General features: G+C 39.5%; 1 protein-coding gene across 2 annotated transcripts in view; it reads right to left on the bottom strand.

Annotated features, from left to right (window-relative positions):
* tspoap1 (TSPO associated protein 1) overlaps positions 1-26,607 on the bottom strand; it is a 137,155-nt gene that overhangs the window by 58,667 nt on the left and 51,881 nt on the right. For both annotated transcript variants that reach the window (XM_082171204.1, XM_082171205.1), the window contains 4 exons: positions 14,642-14,749; positions 12,007-12,135; positions 9,687-9,863; positions 7,477-7,629 (listed from right to left, as the gene is read on the bottom strand). In XM_082171204.1, the coding sequence (XP_082027330.1) occupies positions 7,477-7,629; positions 9,687-9,863; positions 12,007-12,135; positions 14,642-14,749 (567 nt within the window). The remainder of the gene's footprint in view (positions 1-7,476; positions 7,630-9,686; positions 9,864-12,006; positions 12,136-14,641; positions 14,750-26,607) is intronic.

Consider the following 26,607-nt stretch of genomic DNA (forward strand, 5'->3'; position numbering starts at 1 on the left):
AGTTTAAATGTGCATATCTGCAAGAAGTTTGTCAACTTTCAGTAATAGCACATAGATATTAGCCTCAAAGCTAAAATGCATGAACTAAAAGCCACACATATAGTTATGAGAGCATTCATACTGATATTATAAAGTCACTGATGCCTTATATTGGGCCTGCCTGTGGCTAAAGCTAACACTTGTAAAGCGAACATCCTATACTAAGACTTATAACTCGGGGAAGTAAAGCGATCTGAAAGCAAGCCTCGGGTTTAAGCTGTATTTGATCAAGCCTGTGGTTCGACCCCATACGCCGGCCTGCGTTGGCTATAAGCACATTGCTGTAATCCCGTGGACTACTGAAACGGGTAACTGGATCACTTCTTTAAAAAGCACCTTAATGGATTGGCCTGCCTGTCGCTGGTTTTCTTCTATAGCGCATGCATCAAATGCATTGACACTGAGAGCTTTGTCTGTCATGCATCTTTTACGTTTGCAATCGGTCTCACCAGTTGGCACCAAACTCCAACATCTGGCTAACTTTTAAAACACCAAATTTTGTAAAGCGTCATCCAAACTAGGCCTAAAAGTGCCTCTTCTCCCGCAGCTCTGCGTTTATGCACAATAACGCATGCATTTTTGTGCACAAATGCAATATGATTTGTCACCGAGGGCCGTAATCATACGCAAGCGCTTGCCTGCCAATGACAGGACAGGTGAGTGTTATAATCTGTCCCGCACTGACGGCACGCGCACACAGACTCCTCAATCTCTTATAACACATGCATGTTACATCATTACGACATTCATGCAATTACAACCCCGTTCATCTCTGCAACAATTCAAAGTATGAAGATGAATCTGCCACGCATGCACACCTACCCCTCTCCTGTGAGCTGATGGAAAGAAAAGTGTCCGCTCTCTGACTGTGGGAATCTTTGGTTCGCTTTGGGCCGAAGTCGCAGCTACCATCCAAAACCTCTCAACGCTACCAGGGCAACAGGCAGAGGATTATGGGACCGTACCATTCTCCTGTCAAAGGGGATTAGAGTGCACACAACATGGCCCCTTTCTTTCCCTGTGTGTGTGTGTGTGTCGCAAATGTCCAGATTACCCGTACTGGCGTTCTCATCCAGAGACAGCTTTACAGAGATGATGTGGACGGTTAGATTGAAACTTCAAATGGTCAGTAAATTGGATGTATTTTCATGCTATCCGTTAATATGCAACACAAATTCTGCGATATACAAAAGTTTGGACACGTTTCACAAACTAACCTCAAGCACTGAGGTAGAAGCCTTTAGCTCACAAAAATGTGTAAGGAACTGATAAGAACTTAAAGCTGATATTTTCCGCACCACTATTGTATAATTTATGAGTGTTTTTCCAAACCACACCTTCTGCACCGCCCTCTGACTGCCATTGGTCACCAAACAGATAGTCCCGCCCACAACTCACGTCATTGGTCGAGTCAGAGATGAGTGTTAAATTGGTGTATGGGAAAGCATTTTCACATCCAAAATAAACAGCAGAATTTCTATGGCAAATATTAATAAATTCTATGAATAAAACAGAAACGGAACTAATCAAAAAAGAAACACAGGGCCCTATCTTGCACCCAGCGCAATTGACACCGGCGCATGTATCATTCCTATTTTGCACCCGACGCACAGCAGACTTTTCCCTCCACAGAGGCACGTTGGTAAATTAGGGAATGAACTTGCGCTCCCGGGGGCGGTTCAGTGAAAAGAGGAGGCGTGTTCCGGCGCAAACGTTCCCTGGTGCTATTTTGCAGTTTCAGAAAACAATTCCGATGCTATTTTAAGGGCGCATGCTTGGCCATAATGTAGCGTGTGCACAACGCTCATACACTTTGATTCTCTCATCTACACAGAAGCAGCAGTTTTAATTTTTGCAAACCATACATAATTACAAGGAAAAATATTCCACATGAGGGAAATCATTGTGGTGTCCATGAAGATGTGAAAAAATAGGCATAAATCTAGCTTACACTTATCATACGCCTGTTTAACCGAAGCTAATTTGGGTGTGTTTCTCCATCCCCAATGTCACTTCTCTGTGTATTACGGCCCTGACGAGAACGTCGGTCTCCTCGGCTGTGAACCGCTCCTGGCGTGCGTCTGGCAAATCCGCCGTTATAATAGCAAACCGCCATGGAACAAGCGCACCTGCTCTTAAAGGGAATGTGAGATGATGCTCTGATTGGTTTATTTCACGTTACGCCCAAACCACACCTATGAATAATGAAGCTACTTCAGACCAACACATTTAAGATTTGCGTCGGGGCGCAAGAGTCATTTATCCCGCCGGTATAATAGCAACAGCGCCGAGATCCGCCCACAAAGTTACTTGCGTTTCACGTTTGATACTTGTGTTTCAGATCGTTAAAATAGAGCCCTAAGACTACATGTACTTTATCGTTAACACATACAGGTTAAATTACGAGCCGAGTCGAGTGCCTTACAAGCAACTCCCTAATTCCCAATCATTTTTAAACATGTTAAACGAGTCGGCCTGAATTTGACCGGTGTATAGAAGGTATTCACGTGACATCACAGTAGGCGGAGTCACTGCGGTTACACCCACTGAGCTGAAAACACACAAAAACACATGTAAAATGGGAAAGAGCTGTGCGATCGACTGTACAAATAGATTCTACAAGAAATCTGAGCACTTTAATTTCGTCAAGTCAATTAAAATTGCATAACGCTTCACAATTTTTGCGTTTCCCAGCAGCTTTGCAGAAAGTCATAATGTTATGTATGCACAATATACACACACACACATGAACACGCACACAGACACGAACACACACACACATATATAAACATCCATGAACACACGCACACACATGCACACATAAGCATGGCACGGGCGTCATCACTACGACACACCCCTTACGGCACTGGTCCTGGCTTTGGTTCACACAGGGCACGTTCCAGGACTGACCCCGGCAATGTTACCATCCCGGCATCAATCCCGGGACGTGTTTGCGTTCACACAGAAGGCACTCTAACAATTTTACGGCAATTTCCTGGGATCAACGTGCTGTGTGAAAGGGGCTATACAGACACACACATACAGGAACACATACACATACACACACACACACTCGCACATACACAAACACACACACACGCACACATATATACACATACACTAACACACGTACGCACATGCACACATACATGAACACAAACACACATACACATATGCACACATACACATGAACACAAACATATACACACACAAACACACACACACACAAAAATATATATACGAACACATGCACACCGCATATATCTACTCTATCACTGTGAGGACATTCATTGACTCAATCTCTACCCATCACAGCTCAACCTAAACCTACCCTTGACCTAATTATACCCTAATCCCTGAAACCAAGTCTTGACCCTCAAACAGGCCTTAAAGAGCTCTTAGAAAGGGAGGACCGGACAAAATGTCCTCACTTTACTCTCTTTGTCCTCAAAAAGATAGTTGTACACGTACACACACACACACACACACACACACACACACACACACTGTGTTGGGTTCAGTATATAGAGTCGCTCATTAGCTAGTATTACAGATTATGGTGTAGTCCATTATATAAGAGCAGAAACATCATTCATTTCAGTGTAAACACAATAAGCCCTGAAAAAACCCCAGAGGAACAGACCCATCATAAACACGTGGACAATAATCCCGACTCCTTCACAGAGGAGGTGACTCCATCCAGGAAAGAATCCTCCAGATTCCCGTTTATATCAATGAACGACACTTAAGAGCACGGAGAAACGGCTGAGCAATAACAGCATTACAACAGTTTACCAGTGGACTGAGTGGATTAAACCAGGACGGTCAGTGTGAAGTAGGCCAGTGGTTTCAACTGGTTTTGCTTCACAACCCAGATTGTGAAGCAAAGACTCCAAAAGAATAATATGAACAATGTGGGAAGAATGGGAAAATTAAAACTTTGCTTCCCAAACATCTCTTGAATTATAATAATTTCACACAAAAACGATTTTCTGTGACACTTTTAGCAGAGACCATTGACCAGAGTTATTACAGTTAACTAAAACTAAAAAAGAAAATTGTATACCGTAAATCCTCTAATATAGGCCCGGGCCTTTATTTTACTCAAGCGCATTTCGGCCCAGGCCTTTATTGGAAGGAGGCCAGAATTAGAGACAGGCCTTTATTTCTATTTGAGCAAAACGGACTACCAGTAGAATGAATAAAAACGAGATTTTTTGTCTATTTGAACCTATAAAATACTAGGTTCTTTTATTGAAAATAAATGCTCCGCAGCTGCCATGGTAAACAACGTTAGCCTACCGGTGACTAGTGGTGGAATGTAATGAAGTACAAATACTTCGTTACTTTACTTAAAGCAAATTTTTCACATATCTGTACTTTACTTAAGTAGAATCAATAGTGCATACTTTTGACTTTTACTTCGTTATTTTTTGCAGCAATTATTATACTTTCTACTCCACTACATTTCTACAACGTTTCGTTACATTTTCGGATCAGTTTTTCCCCCTGCCAAAACAGGGATTGAAAAAAAAATCTCCATGTTTTCGGTGCTGACGCGTTCATGGTGGCGCTGCCAATAAAGCACCTAAGCTGTCACAAAGAACCGGCAATAGTAATGAATATGTCAAATATAGCAAGGAGACATTTCAATTGTTTATTAATAAACAATCGTTTTCTGTGTCGGCTGCAAAGATGAAGTTAATGAAGACGATGCTGACTCGTGATCTTCGCAGTAGTGAACGCGCCAGAGAGAAATGCGCATTTCATACGGATTAAGCAGAGAGCAGTCTGTTTTCTTTCGTTTTGAATTGTTCTGTTTAAAAGTACACATTTAAAGCTGTCTAAAGATATAATTATCAGGTCTGTCGGGCTTGCCATATATACGCTGAGTTTCGGTTAATTTATGAGACGCACTTCAGTTCACACGCCGCCTCCATGCCGTGATTATCTATTTTCTACTATATTTACTACTTATTTATTAAATCCTGGCAATTGGTTGATGAAACGTTGATTAAAATTAAGATACAATTAATACAAAACGAAATTCACTTTAAAAAAAGGCTTTGTGCTTTCTGTCTGTGTCTGTGAAAGTTTTAAAGCTGTCTTTTAGTGCCGCTTTCAGTGCGCTCACGTCCGTAACATTGTTTTTTCCTCATAAATGGAAACACGAAAAATAAATTAAAATGAATATTTTGTGTTCTGTGGAGAGCCAACCCTTCTTCATCCGGTTAGTAGGCTATTACTTTTGGTTTGCGCAGTGTAATTCACAGAATTACAAAAAAATATTTTGCTACCTAAAAGTTAAAGATTTTTTGTGTCCCGTAACGCATGTGTAGCCTAGGCTATTTCCCTCATATTAAATATAAAACACATGTGTAGACTGATATTTTTCAATATGTATTAAATGCATTTTCTGAGAATTTATATTTCAAGTTTTTACTGCAAATGTCCCCGTTTATAACACTGGAATTGCCCAATATTAAATTTATCCTCAACTAGTTTTGTGGTGTAGGTCTACGTATTGTATAATGTTAACTTCAAAAAAGGGGTGTGTCGCGATTCTGCCTTCTCACACCGCGACACAGGTTCATAGGTCTGAGTGTAGCGATTTCAGATTCATTTTGCATATTGTTACAGCCCTAATTATTAGAATATATACATTAAGAGAATAAATTGTTAATAAAATGTTACTATCACAAGCATAATGTTGTGGCCTGCCCAGTAAAACGTTGGTTCTAATAATAGCCCCGGCCACTATTAGAGACCGGCCTTTATTTACCTCCGCCGACAGCGAGACCGGCCAATGTTAGAGACCCGGCCGCTAATGGAATACATGCCAATATTAGAGGATTTACGGTATATATGAAATAAAATAAACATGAACTAAAATTAAATTAAATACAAATACTTTTATTTCAGCGAGTTTTTAAAGCAACACATATCTCATTTTCATTTAGTACAAAAAAAACTAAAACTGAAATAAATTATTAAAAAACTATATGGAAAGAAATTATATTTGAAAAGTTAACAGAAAAAATATATATTAAAAAACAATTTATTTTATTTCAGCTAGATTGTAACTGAAAAAACTTAAATGTATAAAAAAATTAACTAATACAAATTACTTAAACGAGCTAAAAATAAAATGAAAATTTTAGTAATTTAGGGCTGTAACTAATTATTATTTTGGTAATCGAGTTATTGGTCGACTATATTGACGATTAATCGATTAATCAGATTTTTTTGTGGTAATAAAAATAGACCTAAGTGAACAAAAGCCTTAATGACTTAAAATACATATATAATAACATTGGGCCAATAATAATTGGTTCAAAATAAATATCAAAAGCAAGTAATCATATGATTTCATTGAACAACACTGTTAAAATACATAATATACATAATATACATAATATAAACAATCAACTTAAGTATATTATGTATTATATCAAATGCTGGTGTTTTTACACTTTACAGCAGATCAAATCCTTGTTTAATATTGGCCAAACGATATTTAATTCAAATGTTTACTTAATCTTTAATATTTGGCCACTTCTTTACGATAGAAATGCTACAGCCACTGTGATTTCTTCAACAAGAACATGTGGACATCAAAAATGCAAACTCAGAACGAGGGTTTAGACTTTTATTTTGAAATTGTGATGAACAATTTGCATATTTAGAACATCTTTGTTGATCCTGGAACAACTTTCCAATCAACCAATCAGATTTGAGGGACAAGTTTACAGAGTTTATGTCAAGTTTAGGCTTAGAACCAGGGTGAGGTGCTTCGACATCAGTGTTATTCGCCTATCATTTCCCTCTGATTTTAGGGAAAAGTTATGGGTGGGGTTAGGTTTAGGGGTAGGGATGGGGTAAGGACAAAATTTTGGGACAGGAATGTTATTCCAGGATCAACAAAATATGTTGATCCAGGAACATGTCTTACTTGTCAAAATCCCGGTGACCATATAATTACATGCAATGCAATAATTCACGCATGCAATAATTACAGCGCCACGCTTCACTCTGAAACATGCAGCGCATATATTTATTTACCTGAATCGCTACTTTCATGATTTCATAATAGCACTGTGCTATATTATGATTTTTAAATGCTTTTAATATTGTGCATCCTTAGAAAACGGTCTAATAATGTATTTCATGGATGCTCATCTGTAAAATGTGCCGCTTTGGTATTTTGCCGGTTAATCAACACAACCACATGATATTTTTTAAGTGAGTACTCGAAATGAATCAGCTCTAGAACAAAGACTGACCAGTTATAAATAAAATAATATTGAATAAAAAAAATACTGATGTCTTTCATAGATTAACATTCCTATGTTCCTATTCACATCCCATTATATTCACATCACAGAGTGATTTTTTGCTCAGTGTTGGGAAACAGGCATGTTTTGTGCCGGCACTCACCCGGTCGTCTGTGTCCGGTCTCTCTGAAGTGTGTTCTGTGGTCGCGCTGCTCTGATCTCTGCTGGAGGAGACCGACAGCTGTCTCTGGAGACGCAGAACCTCCTTCTGAGACTCCTTCAGGAGACGCTCAAACTCACTGACTCCCACAGGACCCTGAGCCACACATGGAGGAGATCAATCAGCGTGTTTTGCAGATCACTTAAATAGTCCTGCGGTGAGACACATTTAGGTTCTGTGCCAGGTTCACACTTCAGTTTTATGCCTATGCACTTAAAGTGTGTGTTCAGAGAATGCTGGCTATGTGCAGTACATGACATCTCCTGCAGGCGGAGACATACGTCATCATAATGAAAATGCAAGAGGGAACTGAGAGATGAAATATAAGAGCAAATGGACAGGAATCATGTTATGTATTTAGTAAGTTGGTCATATATTTTAAGAACTTGATTTAGAAAAAAACAAGAACAGATCTAATCTGATTCTGATGCAAAATAAAACAAATATATCAATCAGTCAATCAATCGATAGCCATGAGACCGCATAATTTTGTTGGCAAAACATCTACTCCAAAGAGTGAACAGAGTTCAAATATAAGAAAAACTGCACAGAAATTGTTGTTTATTTAGTAATTATAACAAACATTCAGTTGATCATATATTTTTAAGAACTTGATTACAAAAACATATGAACAGAAAAGATCTAATCTGATTCTGATGCAAAATAACCTAATACGATTTTAAAAAACACAAGATTATGGCTGACTAAAATTTGTTGGCAAAAATCAAATCTGAAGAGGAAACTGAGAGCTGAAATACATGAGCAACTACACAGAAATCATGTTATATATTTAGTAACTATTACAAACATCCAGCTGAACATGTGAACGGAACAGAACAGAACATATAATCTGACAAAAATTTGTTGGCAAAAATTAACTCTTTTTTAAGAACTTAATAAAAAAAATAAAAAAAACACATGAATAGATCTATTCTGATTCTGATGCAAATCAGCAATACTTAAAGGGATAGCTCACCCAAAAATGAAAATTAGCCCATGATTTACTCACCCTGAAGCCATCCTAGGTGTATATGACTTTCTTCTTTCAGACGAATACAATCAGAGTTATATTAAAAAATGTCCTGGCTTTTCCAAGCTTTATAGTGGCAGTGAATGGCTGTTTATCTTTTGAAGTCCATAAAAGTGCATCTTTCCATCATGCGATGCGTTTTTCAAATAAAAATATCCATATTTAAAACTTTATAAAATAAAATAACTTTAAAGTTTTAAATATGGACATTTTTCTTACACAAACGCATCGCTTCACTTCACTTCAGAAGGCCTTTATTAACCTCCGGAGACGTGTGGAGCACTTTTATGATGGATAGATGCACTTATGATGGATAGATGCACTTTTATGATGGATAGATGCACTTTTATGATGGATAGATGCACTTTTATGATGGATAGATGCACTTTTATCATGGATAAATGCACTTTTATCATGAATAGATGCACTTTTATGATGGATAGATGCACTTTTATCATGAATAGATGCCCTTTTATGATGGATAGATGCACTTTTATCATGAATAGATGCACTTTTATGATGGATAGATGCACTTTTATCATGGTTAAATGCACTTTTATCATGAATAGATGCACTTTTATGATGGATAGATGCACTTTTATCATGAATAGATGCCCTTTTATGATGGATAGATGCACTTTTATCATGAATAGATGCCCTTTTATGATGAATAGATGCACTTTTATCATGAATAGATGCACTTTTATGATGGATAGATGAACTTATGATGGATAGATGCACTTTTATGATGGATAGATGAACTTATGATGGATAGATGCACTTTTATCATGAATAGATGCACTTTTATGATGGATAGATGCACTTTTATGATGGATAGATGAACTTATGATGGATAGATGCACTTTTATGATGGATACAAGTACTTTTATGGACTTCAAAACATAAACAGCCATTCACTGCCATTATAAAGCTTGGAAGAGCCAGGACATTTTTTAATATAACTCTGATTGTATTCGTCTGAAAGAAGAATGTCATATACACCTAGGATGGCTTCAGGGTGAGTAAATCATGGGCTAAATCTGAACTATCCCTTTAAGTCACAGTACTAGAGTTGCTAGACTTAGCAAATGCTATGAGGTGTTGTGTGTGATAGTGTGTGTACCTTGCCGTGTCCGAGCCGGTTCTCCAGCTGTCTGCACTCCTGCTGTAGAGCTGAGATCTGTTTGTCTCTACACAGGAGTGTGTCAGCGTGCTGCGCCAGGTCTCGGGCTCTCTGACGGGCAAACGCACGCTTGTACTGATCCACAGCGCCAGACTTCAGCGGCAGAGGAGAGTTCACCTGGAGACAGAATAACATAATCTACAGTATGAGTGTGTGTGTGTGTGTGTGAGTGTGTGTCTCCACAGCGCCAGACTTCAGCGGCAGAGGAGAGTTTACCTGGAGACAGAATAACATCACCTACAGCATGAGTGTGTGTGTGTGTGTGTGTGTGTGTGTGTGTGTGTGTGTGAGTGAGTGAGAGAGAGTGTGTGTGCGTGTGCTGACACAAACGGATAACAGGTGTTGTGCTGTGACCGTCAGTCATTATTACCCATGATTCTCAAAGAGCCGACAGGTGGCCGTACAGGTGGACTAGAGTTACAGTGTAACACACACACACACACACACACACACACACACACACACACACACACACACACACACACACACACACACACACACACACACACACACACACACACACACACACACACAGAGGGTGAGGAGATCAGTCTCACGTCATCATCCACTTCTCTACCACAGTATAGTGTGTGTAGATTGGTCTTGTGTTGTGTAACCAGTATTGTGTGTGTAGTTTGGTCTTGTGTTGTGTAACCAGTGTTGTGTGTAGATTAGTCTTGTGTTGTGTAACCAGTAGTGTGTGTGTGTAGATTGGTCTTGTGTTGTGTAACCAGTGTTGTGTGTAGATTGGTCTTGTGTTGTGTAACCAGTGTTGTCGCTCTACATCAAAAGCTCAATGTCATTGTAAAACACAAAGTTGTTTAACAATAGATCTGTAATGTATTTAAATAGTCACGGTCATTCAGAACAAAGTCAACATGCACATAACCATCAATAAATCTGTGGTTTGCCTTTATATCTGAGACCTAAGAGAGCGATGAATGAGTGTGTTTGACTAGTAAACACAGGATGGGTTGGGAAGGTGTGTTTTGTACAGTTTAACAGACGCTGAATCATTTCAACATCCATCAAAAGGCAAAATGAGAATAAAAAAAAAGGAATAGTTCCATTAAAACGTAATATTTTGTCATCATTTCCTGATCATCTATCCCTTTAAAAGTATAAAGTGCATGTAAATGCCTTCATAATCAGACCTTAAATAAACCCTTTACTTTTACACTGATAACTGAAATGCATTTAAGACAAAATAACATAGGGAAAGTATAGTAATATCTATTAAATCACAATGCATTTAAGACAATTGTTTTGGATCAAGTTTTCTGAAATATGCAAATATCTAATTAAATATGCACTAATGTGCATATATTTCCAGAACAGAAATCTGGATAAAGTCAGGTTCAAACTTTGTTTCCTTTTGTTGATATATTAGAGTTGAAGATTTTTACAGAGGGGATGATCCTTGGATTTCTCTTTTTATCACTCCATAAATCAGAAAATACTGTCAACAGACAGAACAAACATACATTTTCATCATGTTTTTAGGAATAAAATGTTATATGAATCAGGCGAACAAACCTTCAGAATATAGATATGAATAAAACTGTAAAGTTTAGCGTGTGTAAAGCTGGTGAAGTGGAGATTTCTGACTCAAACTCACGGCCTTTAAAGATATGTACTGAAATTGAAATCTACAAATGCAAATAGATAACGTGCAATAAAATAAACATTTAAAAGTGTATTTTGGATGTTTTCGTTTCACTAGTCCGAAAGGCTGTTATGGAAGCGAAATACCCCAAAATCTCAAAATTAAACAGTGCATGAAAAAAAAACAGTGTTGCCTTAAAGCCCTGATAGACTTCAAGCGAAATCGAAGAATGAACGTGTAGCGTCATTTTGAACAAAATCAGACCGAAGCGAAGTTCGTTTTGTTTGAGAGTTTGAAACATCTTGTCAAAGCAAACTGTGAGTGTGTGTGTGTGTGTGTGTGTGTGTGTGTGTGTGTGTGTGTAAGAGAGTGTGGCGCTGCTGTAATAAGTGGGTGTGGCTCTGAAGCTCCGCCTTCTTTTGACTTTTAAACAATTTATTGTATAAAGATGCTTTCTGAACTGCTGTTTTCTCACTTTTGCTGTGTGTTTATTTTGTTATTGAGAGGAAAGAGCAGCACATATTCACATATTCATCTAAACGTCGCTTAATATTAATTCGCTGTGAGTATATCGGGCCTTTAAAGTGCTGTAATAATGCCCTCCACACGCTCAGTGACATGAAAAGAGCTGAAGATGAACAGATGAATACGCACCACTTTCAGGTTGGCTTCCTGCAGTTTGCGCGCTCTCTCCTCCAGACGCTTGGCGATGACGGCGAGTTCGGTGTTCTTCTTCCTCAACCTCTTCACCTTCTCCTCCGTCTCTGGAGAACTGCTCTTCCTCTGAGGAGACACGGATGGTGGACAAGAGACACTCACAACCAGATTTAACATTGTTCAAGGTGGTCAAATATATAAAGCAACATATTTGGTGTTAAAAAAAAAATGTTTTAACATTCATTGTTGCACCACAGGACTATTCCTATGGAGTTAATATTGTGCCATAATTAAACAAACAAATCCAGCATTTTGCAAACAAACTCGATCTGCTTAGCAAAGGAAAACTCGACTCGCAAACAAACAGAAAGCAATGTGCAAGTACAAAGGTCAATTTGAGTGAAAATGCAGTGGAGTAACACATATGTATTGTGTTTTACAAATATAAATAAATGAGCCTAGATAATATTTCACAAATAAATACAACCCATCCTACAAATTGCATGTAACCTTGGCTTTTTATGAGATCTCTCGGCTCGATTTTCTCTCAAATGTGTCCAGGCTGATTTTCTCACAAATGCAGTTGAGCAACTTCCTCTTCTAAAACAGTAGATGGCGCTAAGCTAGGGGATTCATTTGTAAGAAAATCGAGCCTAGAGATCTCATAAAAAGCCAAGTGTCTCACAATCATAACAGACAGATATGCATTTGTATGCACTAGATTTGGTATTTTTTCAAAAGGTTACATGCAATTTGTTGGATGGTTTGTATTTATTTGTGAAATATGTTCTAGGCTCATTTATTTCTATTTGCAAAACACAATGCATATGTGTTACTATTTGTGACATTTGTACTTGGACATTGCTTTCTGTTTGTTTGCGAGTCGAGTTTTCCTTTGCAAAGCAGATCGAGTTTGTTTGCAAAATGCTGGATTTGTTTGTTTAATTATGGCACAATATTAACTCCATATATTCCTGACACAGGCATTCAAATGGTAGGAAGTTAGGGGGGTTTGGGGACATGCTCCCCCGAGAAAATTTGGATATCTCTGACCTACATATGTGCAATTTTTTTATCGAAAAAATGGATAAGAAATAGCTTTAAAACCATGTCGGTGGGCATTCGATTATTTGTCAATACCTACTCTCTCCTCATTTTTCTTTTTCTCTCAGTCTCCTTATCCTGCCCTATTTCTTCCCCTCCTAAAGCTGAACTTTGACTGATGGTCTTTTCATTTTCGTCTGTGTCAGTGAAGAAAGTAAACATAGGCTCAACTGATATTTATGTTTTTATGAATCATTTTCTTAGACAAGTAAATTGACTCAAGGCTACCAGGAAAGCTGTAGCCTAAGTCAGTATTGCCAATAGGAACCTTCTACAAGCTTTGAAATTTGAAAACGTCTGTTTTTAAATGTTAAAAGTAATTTTAAATAATAAAAATTATAGGCTGTTTACCGCAGTTGGTGGAATTGGCAGACGTTCCCTTGGGCATCATGCGCTGTGGAAACGCGTCAAAGCATTCTCATGTATAAATATGCAGCATTAACGCACGTAGGTGATTATGAATGAATATTTCATGTCGATATACAATGGTTACATAATGTTAAAACTAATCCTGCTATTGATATCTTTGTAAGACTGCCGACCCTATAGAACAGTGGGAAGGGCAAACAAATGTCCGGCGAATATCGAACCTAAAACTAACTTTACCGCGCTCAACCACCGTGTGTGTATTTCACACACTAGTAATCGCTGGCGTTCAGCGGGGAGGGGAGGAAGGACTTTGTCTGCATGCGTGAACCGGCGTAGATGCACTCAAGTCAGAACCGTGACTGAGAACATAACGTCGGGAAGCGTGTTTGTGTACCGTCTACCATCGCACTATCATTGATATTAATGAATCTATTTATTTATTAATTTATCTGAGGTGCCATACCGTTCTGGCCCACTTTAACCATATATATATATATATATATATATATATATATATATATATATACACATACAAAAACTTTTTTTTTTAAATGACAAATTCAAAAATTTTATACAAAAACAAACAAATCACTTCAAATAAAACTGCAACTCAAATGCACGCGTGTCCCGTCTGCAGACTGAGACGAGCTGTACGGTGAGCATGGACATGTGTCCCGTCTGCAGACTGAGACGAGCTGTACGGTGAGCATGGACATGTGTCCCGTCTGCAGACTGAGACGAGCTGTACGGTGAGCATGGACATGTGTCCCGTCTGCAGACTGAGACGAGCTGTACGGTGAGCATGGACATGTGTCCCGTCTGCAGACTGAGACGAGCTGTACGGTGACGATGAGCATGGACATGTGTCCCGTCCGCAGACTGAGACGAGCTGTACGGTGAGCATGGACATGTGTCCCGTCTGCAGACTGAGACGAGCTGTACGGTGAGCATGGACATGTGTCCCGTCTGCAGACTGAGACGAGCTGTACGGTGAGCATGGACATGTGTCCCGTCTGCAGACTGAGACGAGCTGTACGGTGAGCATGGACATGTGTCCCGTCTGCAGACTGAGACGAGCTGTACGGTGACGATGAGCATGGACATGTGTCCCGTCCGCAGACTGAGACGAGCTGTGCGGTGACGATGAGCATGGACTCACCAGGATCCGGTTCTCCTCTCTGAGAGCGGCGCAGGATTTCTCCATCTCCTCCAGCGCTCGCAGAAGCTCCGAGTTCTGACGCACCAGGAACCCGTAATCCCTGCCATTCTGAGGAGAGGAAAACACACTCAGATCAACACACACTCACACCAGTCTTATCTGTCACAGCTGAGAAAGAAAGCAAAGATAAGAGAGGGAGACATACAGAAGTCTACACTGAAGAGTGGAGGACACACTTACACCAACGAGTAGATGAAAACACAGTCAAATAAAGTAATAAACCATTCAAGGCATTCAGTGATTTTATCATAGTTAAGGAGCGGGAATGTGCCGAAGCCTAAAATCCCAATTTGGAAAGGCACGGAAACTGAATAACACATTCTACGGAGCCCCTAAAGGGAAATTACTTTACATCAGATTTCACTTATCCTGTGAAGATAGTAAGGAGAGATGATGTCAGAGGATTTGGCGATTCTGAGCGTCAATGACAAATATCTTATGTTGTGCGGTTAGTACCAACAGTCCCAACATGTACAGAGAACACGTGATCGCGAATCTGACACCGTGTCCTAACTACACGCGCTGGGTTGGATTAATGTGGTCTGTTCTTGTTCTTTACTGAATGGGTGATACCAGTTAAAATGTATTGGCTTTGGAAAAGACAGGGTGGAGATCATTATCATTTAACACTATGCGTCTTGTGACGCGTTATGATAAGCGTCATTGGGGACACTGGCCCCGTAAAAAGCGGCGTTACATGAGCATATAGAGCGCTGGTTTTTTCGCCGCCTCCGGACTGACGAAAAATACGCTGTTGTTTACACAATTCCACGGCGCTTTTTACGCCATTTCGCTTTTTGGCAAAACGAGGTAGGAAAGTGGCGCATTGTGAGCCTTTTAGCGTTCCATATCTTTTCCATGTTAATCACGGTACGGATCCACTTTTGCGACACGACTGAAGCGTGGTGTCGCGACGCCTCCCCTCATTTGTACATTGATGGGTGTTCCTCAAGTTTACCGCTATGGCCGTGGTTTTGAGCCAGCGGCTCATGATTCCCCCAGTCTCCATGTGCTCTTCTTCTATTGGATAGTCACGTCGCGTTCAACGGATTCATTTGCATAAAGATGGGCATCGGCCAGCTTTTTGACACGTAGTATTTTTCCAAATGCAGCGCCGCCTTCCCGGGTATGCTTTGCGGGCGCGTTAAAGTCACTTGACGTCACCCATTGGAATAAAGTGGAGTGCGGCGCCGACGGTACGGATCCACTTGTCCGTACGACACTTCTGTCGCGCCGCACTCCACTTTATTCCTATGGGTGACGTCAAGCAACTTTAACCCATCTTTATGCAAATGAATCCGTTGAACGTGACGCGACTATCCAATAGAAGAAGAACACATGGAGACTGGGGGAATCATGAGCCGCTGGCTCAAAACCACGCCCATAGCGGTAAACTTGAGGAACACCCATCAACGTACAAATGAGGGGAGGCGTCGCAACACCACGCTTCAGTCGTGTCGCAAAAGTGGATCCGTACCGTCAGAGTGTGTGTCCTAACCAGCCGCGATGGCGACACGCAACGATTCTAGTTTAGAAACGCTTTCTATTTTTCTGTGACGTCGCGCTGGAACATCAAACACAAAGTGTGGCGATGATAATCTCAAGGACTGTTTATGTGCTTTATTTAATGTTAAAAGCGTGAAATGTGACTTTGAATATCATTTAGTGCTCCAGCTTTGTGGCTGTAAAAGCAATAATGAATAATTCACCTCAGATCTTGAAATTAAACAAATGGAAACAAGAACGTTCAAACTGTGAACAAGCAAGTGTATTCTTTGACAAAGATTGTTTTAGTAACTCAGTAGCCTATGTATTTTTGATAATTTTTAAATGGAGTAATATTTGTGAATTTGATTATGTAGCGACTTATCCATTTTCTTGCGAGTGCCGTCAAGATTACTCTCTGGTGCCGTGAGACTCCGCCCACACGCTGTTCTGATTGGCTGACTCCGCCCACACGCTGTTCTGATTGGCTGTGGGTTTTGATTGATTCCGACGCATCTCGCAGTCACGTCGCGTCTAGCGTGGACAGACAAATTATTTGTCGCTGGAATCTTATAGCGTCTGGTAAGGACACGGTGTGATAGTGAAAAGCGAGTGCGCATTCAAAAGTGATTTCAATACCCCGCATGTTGAAGCATATGTACAATATAATTACCCAACTATATGATTGCAAGAGAATGCAAAAGCAGTGACATTTTTTCCTCTCATTTCATATTTTTTTGTCCGTTTAGCGGCTCCGTAGAATGTGCCGTTTTCTTTCCAAACATAGTCTCCAGGAAAATTTTAGGTACTAAACCAAGTGGAAGAAAAAAAACTTTCATTTTCACTTCATTTTTTCGTTTTCACTTTTCAATTTGTGGTAAATCAGCATATATCAGCTCTCTAGTTAATGAGTTCATCTTCTCCACTGGACAAAAACGAAACAAAAAACACCAAAAAAAAAACAAAACAATGAATAGTTCAAGAACTCAATGTTAAATGATAAGAAATCTTAAAAAATACCATTTCTGACATGTCCCTGTTGGTCTTAATTTCTGTCCATCTCTGACGACCCGCTGGCGCTGGCCATATCTAACGGGTAACAGCTTTGATTCGAGTGTGTTTTGTTCATGTCCTGCCAGCTGGAACTGGAACTGATTTCAGTGTTTTCACTGCTTTCAGTGGCAATAATGTGAGATGTAAATACAGAGAAATAGACTTCTTGTACAGCCTTTTTTATTGGCCTGTATTGTGGTACACATGCATGTGCTGTATTTATGCCTTGTTTTTTTTTTTATAGAAATTAATACTTGTATTCTGCAAGGACACATTAAATTGACATTTATGTTACAAAAAAAGATTTCAAATAAATGCTGAGTCCCTGAGTTTTAGCCACTATGCCACTAGTGCATGAACCAAATGTTCAACAGCTCTATTATTGTATCCATATTAACGTGCACAAGACTGCAGAACACGATGAGTTCAGCAGCGTTCATAACATCCGAAACAGCAGCGCCCGTCCCAACGGCCGTACTAAATGCACTCGTTACTGAAGATTTTAAGAACTCTGTAAAAACTCCATAGTAACCATCTGTGACAACTACCAAACACCTAGTAACACCATAGCAACCACCAAAAATACCTTAGCAACCGTTCTGAACACCCTAGCAACAGTCTAGAAACGCTCTTATAACCACCCAAAATACCCTAGCAACCACCCAGAACACCTTAGCAACTGCCTAGCAACCACCCACAACACCCTAGCAACCACCCAGTATACTTTAGCAACTGCCTAGCAACACCATAGCTACCACCCAGAACACTCTAGCAACCGCCTAGCAACACCATAGCAACCACCCAGAACACCCTAGCAACCATCCAGAATACCCTAGCAACCACATAGCAACACCATAGCAACCACCCAGAACACCATAGCAACCATCCAGAATACCCTAGCAACCACCTAGCAAACCCAGACTTCAGCTCAGGTCCTGCTCAAATCTCCTGCCAAACACTGTGTGCCAAACCTGAGAGACTGAGATCATCTGATGCCAGGACGTCCAGATGCCAGACGGACAGACCAGACCATCAATCACAGCAAATAAGATGTTAGGGCTGCACAATTTGGAGGAAGACATTTTTTAATTAAAAAAAAAAAAAAATTCTGGTTAAAATTGCTATTTAAAATGTGATTTTTAAAACAAATGTAAAACAATTATTAAGAGGGTTTGTTGTGCATGCTTCTAGTGCTGCACAATTTGGCCCACAGTTTTGTGCTTGTATATAAATGACTAATAATAATTATTATGAACATGATTATCATTACAAAATCAAAATATGAAACTTAATAAGAATTATTACTACTGTAATAACCCAGAAAAGCGCTATATAATATGTAACAAATTAATAATAATAAATTTAATTATTAAATATAGAGTATATTGGTAACACTTTATAATAAGAGCTGTCTTCAACCAACTAACATCCTTCTTGTCTCTAAACAACCAGCTGGATGTCAACCAATCTGGCTTCAAGAAAGGACATTCAACTGAGACTGCATTACTGTCAGTCACAGAAGCCCTACGGATCGCAAAAGCTGCTTCCAAATCTTCAGTCCTCATTCTCCTGGATCTGTCTGCTGCCTTCGACACGGTGAATCATCAGATCCTTCTGTCCACCCTCTCATCACTGGGCATCACAGGAACTTCACTCCACTGGTTTGAGTCCTATCTCACAGGTAGGTCCTTCAAGGTCGCATGGAGAGGCGAGGTATCCAGAGCACATCAGCTGACCACAGGGGTTCCCCAGGGTTCAGTTCTTGGTCCCCTCCTCTTCTCCATCTACACCACATCACTGGGACACATCATACAGGCACACGGTTTTTCCTACCACTGCTATGCTGATGACACGCAGCTCTTCCTCTCCTTTCAACCAGATGATCCCACAGTAGCTGCACGGATCTCAAGCTGTCTGGCGGACATCTCCACATGGATGAAGGAACATCACCTGCAGCTCAACCTGGCAAAGAGTGAGCTTCTAGTCCTCCCTGCCAATCCATCTCTACAGCACGACTTCACCATCCAGCTAGAGTCATCATTAATCACCCCATCAAGATCGGTCAGAAATCTTGGAGTAACGTTTGATGACCAGCTGACCTTCACAGATCACATTTCAAAGACAGCTCGATCATGCAGGTTTGCACTGCACAACATCAGGAAGATCAGGCCTTTTCTAACTGAGCATGCAACACAACTTATCGTCCAGGCCCTGGTCATCTCTAGGCTTGACTACTGCAATGCCCTTCTGGCTGGACTCCCAGCATGTGCGACCAAACCCCTACAGATGATCCAGAATGCTGCAGCTCGTCTTGTCTTCAACGAGCCCAAGAGGGCCCACGTCACTCCTCTGTTCATCTCTCTGCACTGGCTACCTCTCGCTGCTCGCATCAAGTTCAAGGCATTGACGCTTGCTTACAGAACTATCACAGGCTCAGCTCCCTCCTACTTTCACTTACTCCTACGAGTCTACATCCCTACCAGACACCTACGATCGGTCAACGAGCGACGTCTCGTGGTTCCATCACAGAAAGCCACAAAATCACTTTCCAGAACATTCTCATTTACAGTTCCATGCTGGTGGAACGCTCTCCCCACCCTCATCCGGAATGCAGAATCCCTGACAACATTCAAAAAACAGCTGAAAACCAATCTCTTCCGTGAGCACTTAACCTTATAGAAAAAAAAAAAAAAAAGAAAAGAAAAAATCCTTTCCCTTTGAAACATCACTTATCAGGCTTATGCTACTCTGAATAATACCTGAACTTCGTATTTTGAGCACTTCTTGTGTTGTTGTTGCTTTTGCCTCTTTATGATGACTCGCTGAATTTAGTCCTAATTTGTAAGTCGCTTTGGATAAGGGCGTCTGCTAAATGACTAAATGTAAATGTAAATGTAATAACTGGACGCTATTAATCATTAGTTAAGCATTTGTAAACAGTTAATTCATCATTTATAAAGCATTAATAGACATTAATAAGCAGTTTATAAGTACAGCTATAAATGATTCGTTCGTGATTTGTAAGCATATCTATAATGTGTTTAATAGTTGTATTTTCATAATTAATGATCAATTTAGCATTTCTAAATGAAATATTGCATTATTTAAAAATAAATGTAGGTGTTATCAGTGGTTCATAAGATCACTTAGAAAGTGTAAGTAAATTATTAATAAACTATTTAAATGTACATTCATACATCTTATTATATTCAGACATATATATATGATGAATTAATGGTTTACTAATGCTTAACTAATGATTAATAGCATGCAGTTATAAAGTGTTACCAGTATATTTATATAATTTGACAGTTTTTAAGAATAAATATAACAATATAATATTTCCCCCCCCCCAAAAAATCTTATTTTAAGGGAAAATCTGTTAACATGCAGGAGGCCTTTAACTATAAATCATTCGAAAGGAACACTTCAGTACACTGTCCTGGAGAAACAACATAGATTATCATATGTTTACTTCAAGTTTCTTTAGAAAGAAGTATTATTTTTCATATTTGTACCCAAAATTTGGTGGTGTGAGCATCATTGAGTGCTGTAAACACAGGTAATGTATGTTTCATTCATACATGGAAGCCGGGAAATAAGCAAGTAAAGTAATAAAGCTTATGACCTTCCAGAAAAATCACTACTTTATTTATTAATCATGCGGCCCTATAAGATTTACACACACACACACACACACACACACACACACACACACACACACACACACACACACACACACACACACACACACACACACACACACACACACACACACAAAACACTTATGGGTTAATGGATAATTATATTGCATTCTATTTTATGTTCACTGAAAGTAAAAAGCTTTCTACATTGTTTCCCATATAATTAATGCATCTTCTCTTGCAGTGAATGAAAATTCAACAAAAATAACAGTAAATGATTTAGGAACTTGTATAAGAGCCACAACAGCAAAAAGCTTTTTGTTTTGTTTTGTTTTGAGGTCTCCTACAACAGGTTTACCTGCATCCAAGGTCAAAACACACTTTAATTTCTCATAATATACAGTGTGCATCACTTAATTTCTCAGAGTCTGAAAACGGTTCATTTGAAGATTCAGTTTCTCTAAACTCCTCCTTCCTGAGAGCCTGCTCTGCTCTGATTGGTCAGACGGCTCAGTCTGCCGTGATTGGTCGACTGCTTACAGCGTGTGTCGTATATCTGAATCTCAGCTCAGCTGCTGTATTATAATATTCCTGAGAGTCATACGCTGGAAGATGTCGTCATACAGGTTTGTCATTTTCCTAAAGTGCCCCAGTTATGATTTTTCAGATATTCTCTTTCATGCAGTGTGTAATATAGCTATCTGTGACTGTAAAAGCTCTGCAAAGTTTTAAAGATCAAAGCGCATGTCAAATAAAGTGATTCTGAACGTCTGAAACGATTAGTCAGCAATTCCAGTCTCCCTTCCTGTTACATACTTATGTAACACATTTGCATAATGCCAGCCTGTGCTCTTGATTGGCTGAGCAGCGTCTCTTTGCTCCGCCCTCAAACACTGGAAGAGTTTAGTTCGTGTTGTTCATGTTTTCTGCACTTCTAGAGAACGAGACTCACACTGGAACTGATACGGAAAAACCGACGCCATCGTTACTGTTCGTGTCACTGAGGAAGAGCTGAGATTCAGATATGGAGATGGACGTTTCGTTTCCGACATGCACTGTAAGCAGTCGACCAATCACAGCAGACTGAGCTGTCTGACCAATCAGAGCAGAGCAGGCTCTCAGGAAGGAGTTTAGAGACACTGAATCTTCAAATGAACCGTTTTCAGACTCTGAGAAATTAAGTGATGCGCACTGTATATTATGAAAAAATTAAAGTGTTTTTGACCTCGGATGCATAACAAAAGAAAATAAGAACCTTTAAAATAGCATAATAGGGGAGGTTTAAGTAATGTTGAAGAGCGCTGTCAATCACATGCAATCGTGCCTGCAGTGCTAAGCTGAAAAGCCCTGTGATTGGCCAGTGCACTTCTGCATGACTCTTATCTCTCCCGCCGGGGCTGTTGGGATATGATTGATGCCTGCTCATTACCGAGGCGTCCAACCATCCTTTTGTCCCGATTATGGATGGGTTGCACCGCTCTACATTAATAGTTGCGACTCAGATGCGAAGGGTCTTGGAGCAAAGCTCATCTCCATAAAAACAGAAACCTCCATCAACACCATAATGGAGTCGACAGGGGTTCCCCGGCACACAGATGGGAAAACACACTCAAACACACATCCCGAGGCAACACACACAACAAACACATGGCCAGACATTTCACCCAAAAATCAGATTCATGTTTGAGATGATTCAATTATAAAGCCTGTTTTAGTGTCAGGAAATGTTTAATATTTCATGACAATTCATTTTACAATAATGAATTACAGTAATCTAATGATAATCACGATTGAGAATTAATAAGAATTACAAAAAAAAAATAAAAAATTAATAGTCAATGTAAAATGCAACCAAAAAAACTATTAATAATAGTTTCTTTATGAAAAATATAATTTTATTGGCTATATTTTAATCAGACTGAGTGTCAGGAAAAAGTGATCACTGTACAAGTTCTTAATGTAAATATAATGCTAATTTAAATCCCCTAAAAAACAATGATTTATGTGTATCATTCAATTAGACAGATTTTTAGGATATAAGAGACATAAACGAGAAGGAAAACACTCATTAGTTGCATGTCATTAATTTTACACAGACCTCATTCATATCTCGCACACACACACACACACACACACACACACACACACACACACACACACACACACACACACACACACACACACACACACACACACACACACACACACACACACACACACACACACACACACACACACACACACACACACACACACACACACAAGTGTTTTCTCACTATCAGGAATATTTGCAGAAAACATCTCTTGATATTTTACAATACAGTGTTTCAAAGCAGCTTTAGAGAAAACCATGATGTTAATGTTTATAATATGTTAATATGTTCATGCCTTATAGTTGCATTTTGCACATTAGAGCTGGGCTTCTCTGTCGGTTAAATTACTGTAACCTAAATTATTAATTATGTCCCCTGTGAGTAATAAGAGTATTGTTCAAACCTTTCAATAATCATCAAGAATAAACACATTTTAATGGTTTAATTTAAGTTGTTTACATTTTTATTATTATTGCATTTAATATTATAATTTTTATATTATAATTTTAATATAATAGAATTAAAAAAATATTAATTAAACTGTAATTTAACTGTATATTTTATTTTTTATTATTTTATTTATAATTTTTTTTTAAATACAAAAATTATAAATAAATAAAAAACAGCTTCTGTAAATCAATGACATAAACAGTCAAAGTGATGACGTCATTGACATCATGAAAACTTTTATGTATGACATATTAAGTCATAATTATGACACACAATGACATGCACTTGTTTTTCACTGTGCAAGAAAAAAGCGAAATAATTGCATTTTCTAAAGTAGATACATAGATAGAGGGAACAATGGACAAGATAGATAGAGAGAATGATAGACAGAGAGAATAACAGAATGATAAAACAATGGATGATGGATGGATGGATGGATGAGAGAGAGAGAGAGAGAGAGAGAGACAAAGACAAATTTTATATAAAAAGTGAAAATTACACAATAAATGTCAATTTTGATTTTGTCACAATTTCAACATTTTAATCTCAAAGTTATGACTTAGTATTTGAATGTCTTTAAATGTCATATTTCGATGACTTTTTTAAGTCATAATTTTCAATTTTGTAAGTCATAATATTGACTTTTTTACATCATAATCATGATTTCCCCAAGCATGTTTTCTCTTCCACTTCTGCATTAGTTATTGCTGTGAGAAACACTCAGTGCAGGTGTGGGAATATTCCGGCTGAGAAAAGACACTTCCCATCATCCCTCGCTCTCTCTTCCTCTCTAATCAACAAAGATGCAAACAGAGATAATTGAAGACCGCGCGCTGCTTTCAAACACACGCTGACCCGGCGACGAGTCTGGAGGCGGTTCCCATGGCGACGCCGTTTCCAAGCCAGCGCTCCGTCGGCTAAAGGCCACGAGTTTGTTACTCGAGGGAAATAACGCTAACAAACACGTAATGATGGAAGCGCAGGTGGCGACCCCTGCGTGAGAGGAGAGACTGTTCTCAGATCAGTGACGGCCCCTGGGTTACAGCACAAACACTCACACACGGGGCCTTTTCAGTCCAGAACTCCACATGAAGTCAATTAATCAGACACAATTCAGCACAGAGAAAAGAAAACCCTCTGACACAACAGAATCTGAGCTCACTGACCCTGGAGAGAAATGCAATAAATCATTGTTCACTAAATTCATGCATGGAATAAATGAAGCTTCAAGAGAAGAATAGTACATAAATGCTACAAAAATATGCAGTGAACAAAGGTTTGATTGTCATTTTCCAAAAACTAGTTTAAGTTTCATTAATATGACAAAACATTAGATTAATTTTTTTTTTAAATGAAATGAGCTTAAACTGTCGTTGGCTTTTATTCTTCCATTAAACATACAGAAGAAATTAAAATTGAACGCCATGGCAAAGGGCAAAACTTTCCTTAATTTCTGCATTCACTACAGAAAATACACATTCTGCTACATTTATCCTTCTGAGATCTATAAAAGAAATAGTCTCACAGGTTTGGAAAGTCATGAGTTTGAATAAATGATGGCACTGCGTGTCTATCTCGATCTCTCCAAACGGACTGTCCGGTCTGGATAAACTCCAGCAGAGAGAGGCAACAGCGCTGAGAGGCGAATAACAAGCTCAGGATACGTCAGGACAGACGTTTAGATGTGACACTCAAACTGTGACGTGTCAGAAACACTCGAGTGAATTCACTGAGTGTCTCTTTAAACACATTCACTTTCACAGAGAGGCTGAGACAAACCGAGACAGACAGACAGACGGATGGATGGATGGATAGAACGATAGATGGATAGAACGACAGACAGACAGACAGACGGATGGATGGATGGATGGATAGAACGATAGATGGATAGAACGACAGACAGACGGATGGATGGATGGATGGATAGAACGATAGATGGATAGAACGACAGACAGACGGATGGATGGATGGATGGATGGATAGAACGATAGATGGATAGAACGACAGACAGACGGATGGATGGAAAGAACGGTAGATGGATAGAATGATAGAATGATAGAAGGATAGAACGACAGACAGACAGACAGACGGATGGATGGATGGATAGAACGATAGATGGATAGAACGACAGACAGACAGACAGACGGATGGATGGATGGATAGAACGATAGATGGATATGACGACAGACAGACGGATGGATGGAAAGAACGGTAGATGGATAGAACGACAGACAGACAGACAGACGGATGGATGGATGGATAGAACGATAGATGGATAGAACGACAGACAGACGGATGGATGGATGGATAGAACGATAGATGGATAGAACAACAGACAGACGGATGGATGGATAGAACGATAGATGGATAGAACGACAGACAGACGGATGGATGGATAGAACGATAGATGGATAGAACGACAGACAGACAGACAGACAGACGGATGGATGGATGGATAGAACGATAGATGGATAGAACGACAGACAGACGGATGGATGGATGGATAGAACGGTAGATGGATAGAATGATAGAATGATAGAAGGATAGAACGACAGACAGACAGACAGACGGATGGATGGATGGATAGAACGATAGATGGATAGAACGACAGACAGACGGATGGATGGAAAGAACGGTAGATGGATAGAACGACAGACAGACAGACAGACGGATGGATGGATGGATAGAACGATAGATGGATAGAACGACAGACAGACGGATGGATGGATGGATAGAACGATAGATGGATAGAACAACAGACAGACGGATGGATGGATAGAACGATAGATGGATAGAACGACAGACAGACGGATGGATGGATAGAACGATAGATGGATAGAACGACAGACAGACAGACAGACAGACGGATGGATGGATGGATAGAACGATAGATGGATAGAACGACAGACAGACGGATGGATGGATGGATAGAACGGTAGATGGATAGAATGATAGAATGATAGAAGGATAGAACGACAGACAGACAGACAGACGGATGGATGGATGGATAGAACGATAGATGGATAGAACGACAGACAGACGGATGGATGGATAGAACGATAGATGGATAGAACGACAGACAAACAGACAGACAGACGGATGGATGGATGGATAGAACGATAGATGGATAGAACGACAGACAGACGGATGGATGGATAGAACGGTAGATGGATAGAATGAT

The sequence above is a fragment of the Leuciscus leuciscus genome (genome assembly GCF_965113295.1).
Source record: "Leuciscus leuciscus genome assembly, chromosome: 5".
Lineage (NCBI taxonomy): Eukaryota > Metazoa > Chordata > Actinopteri > Cypriniformes > Leuciscidae > Leuciscus > Leuciscus leuciscus.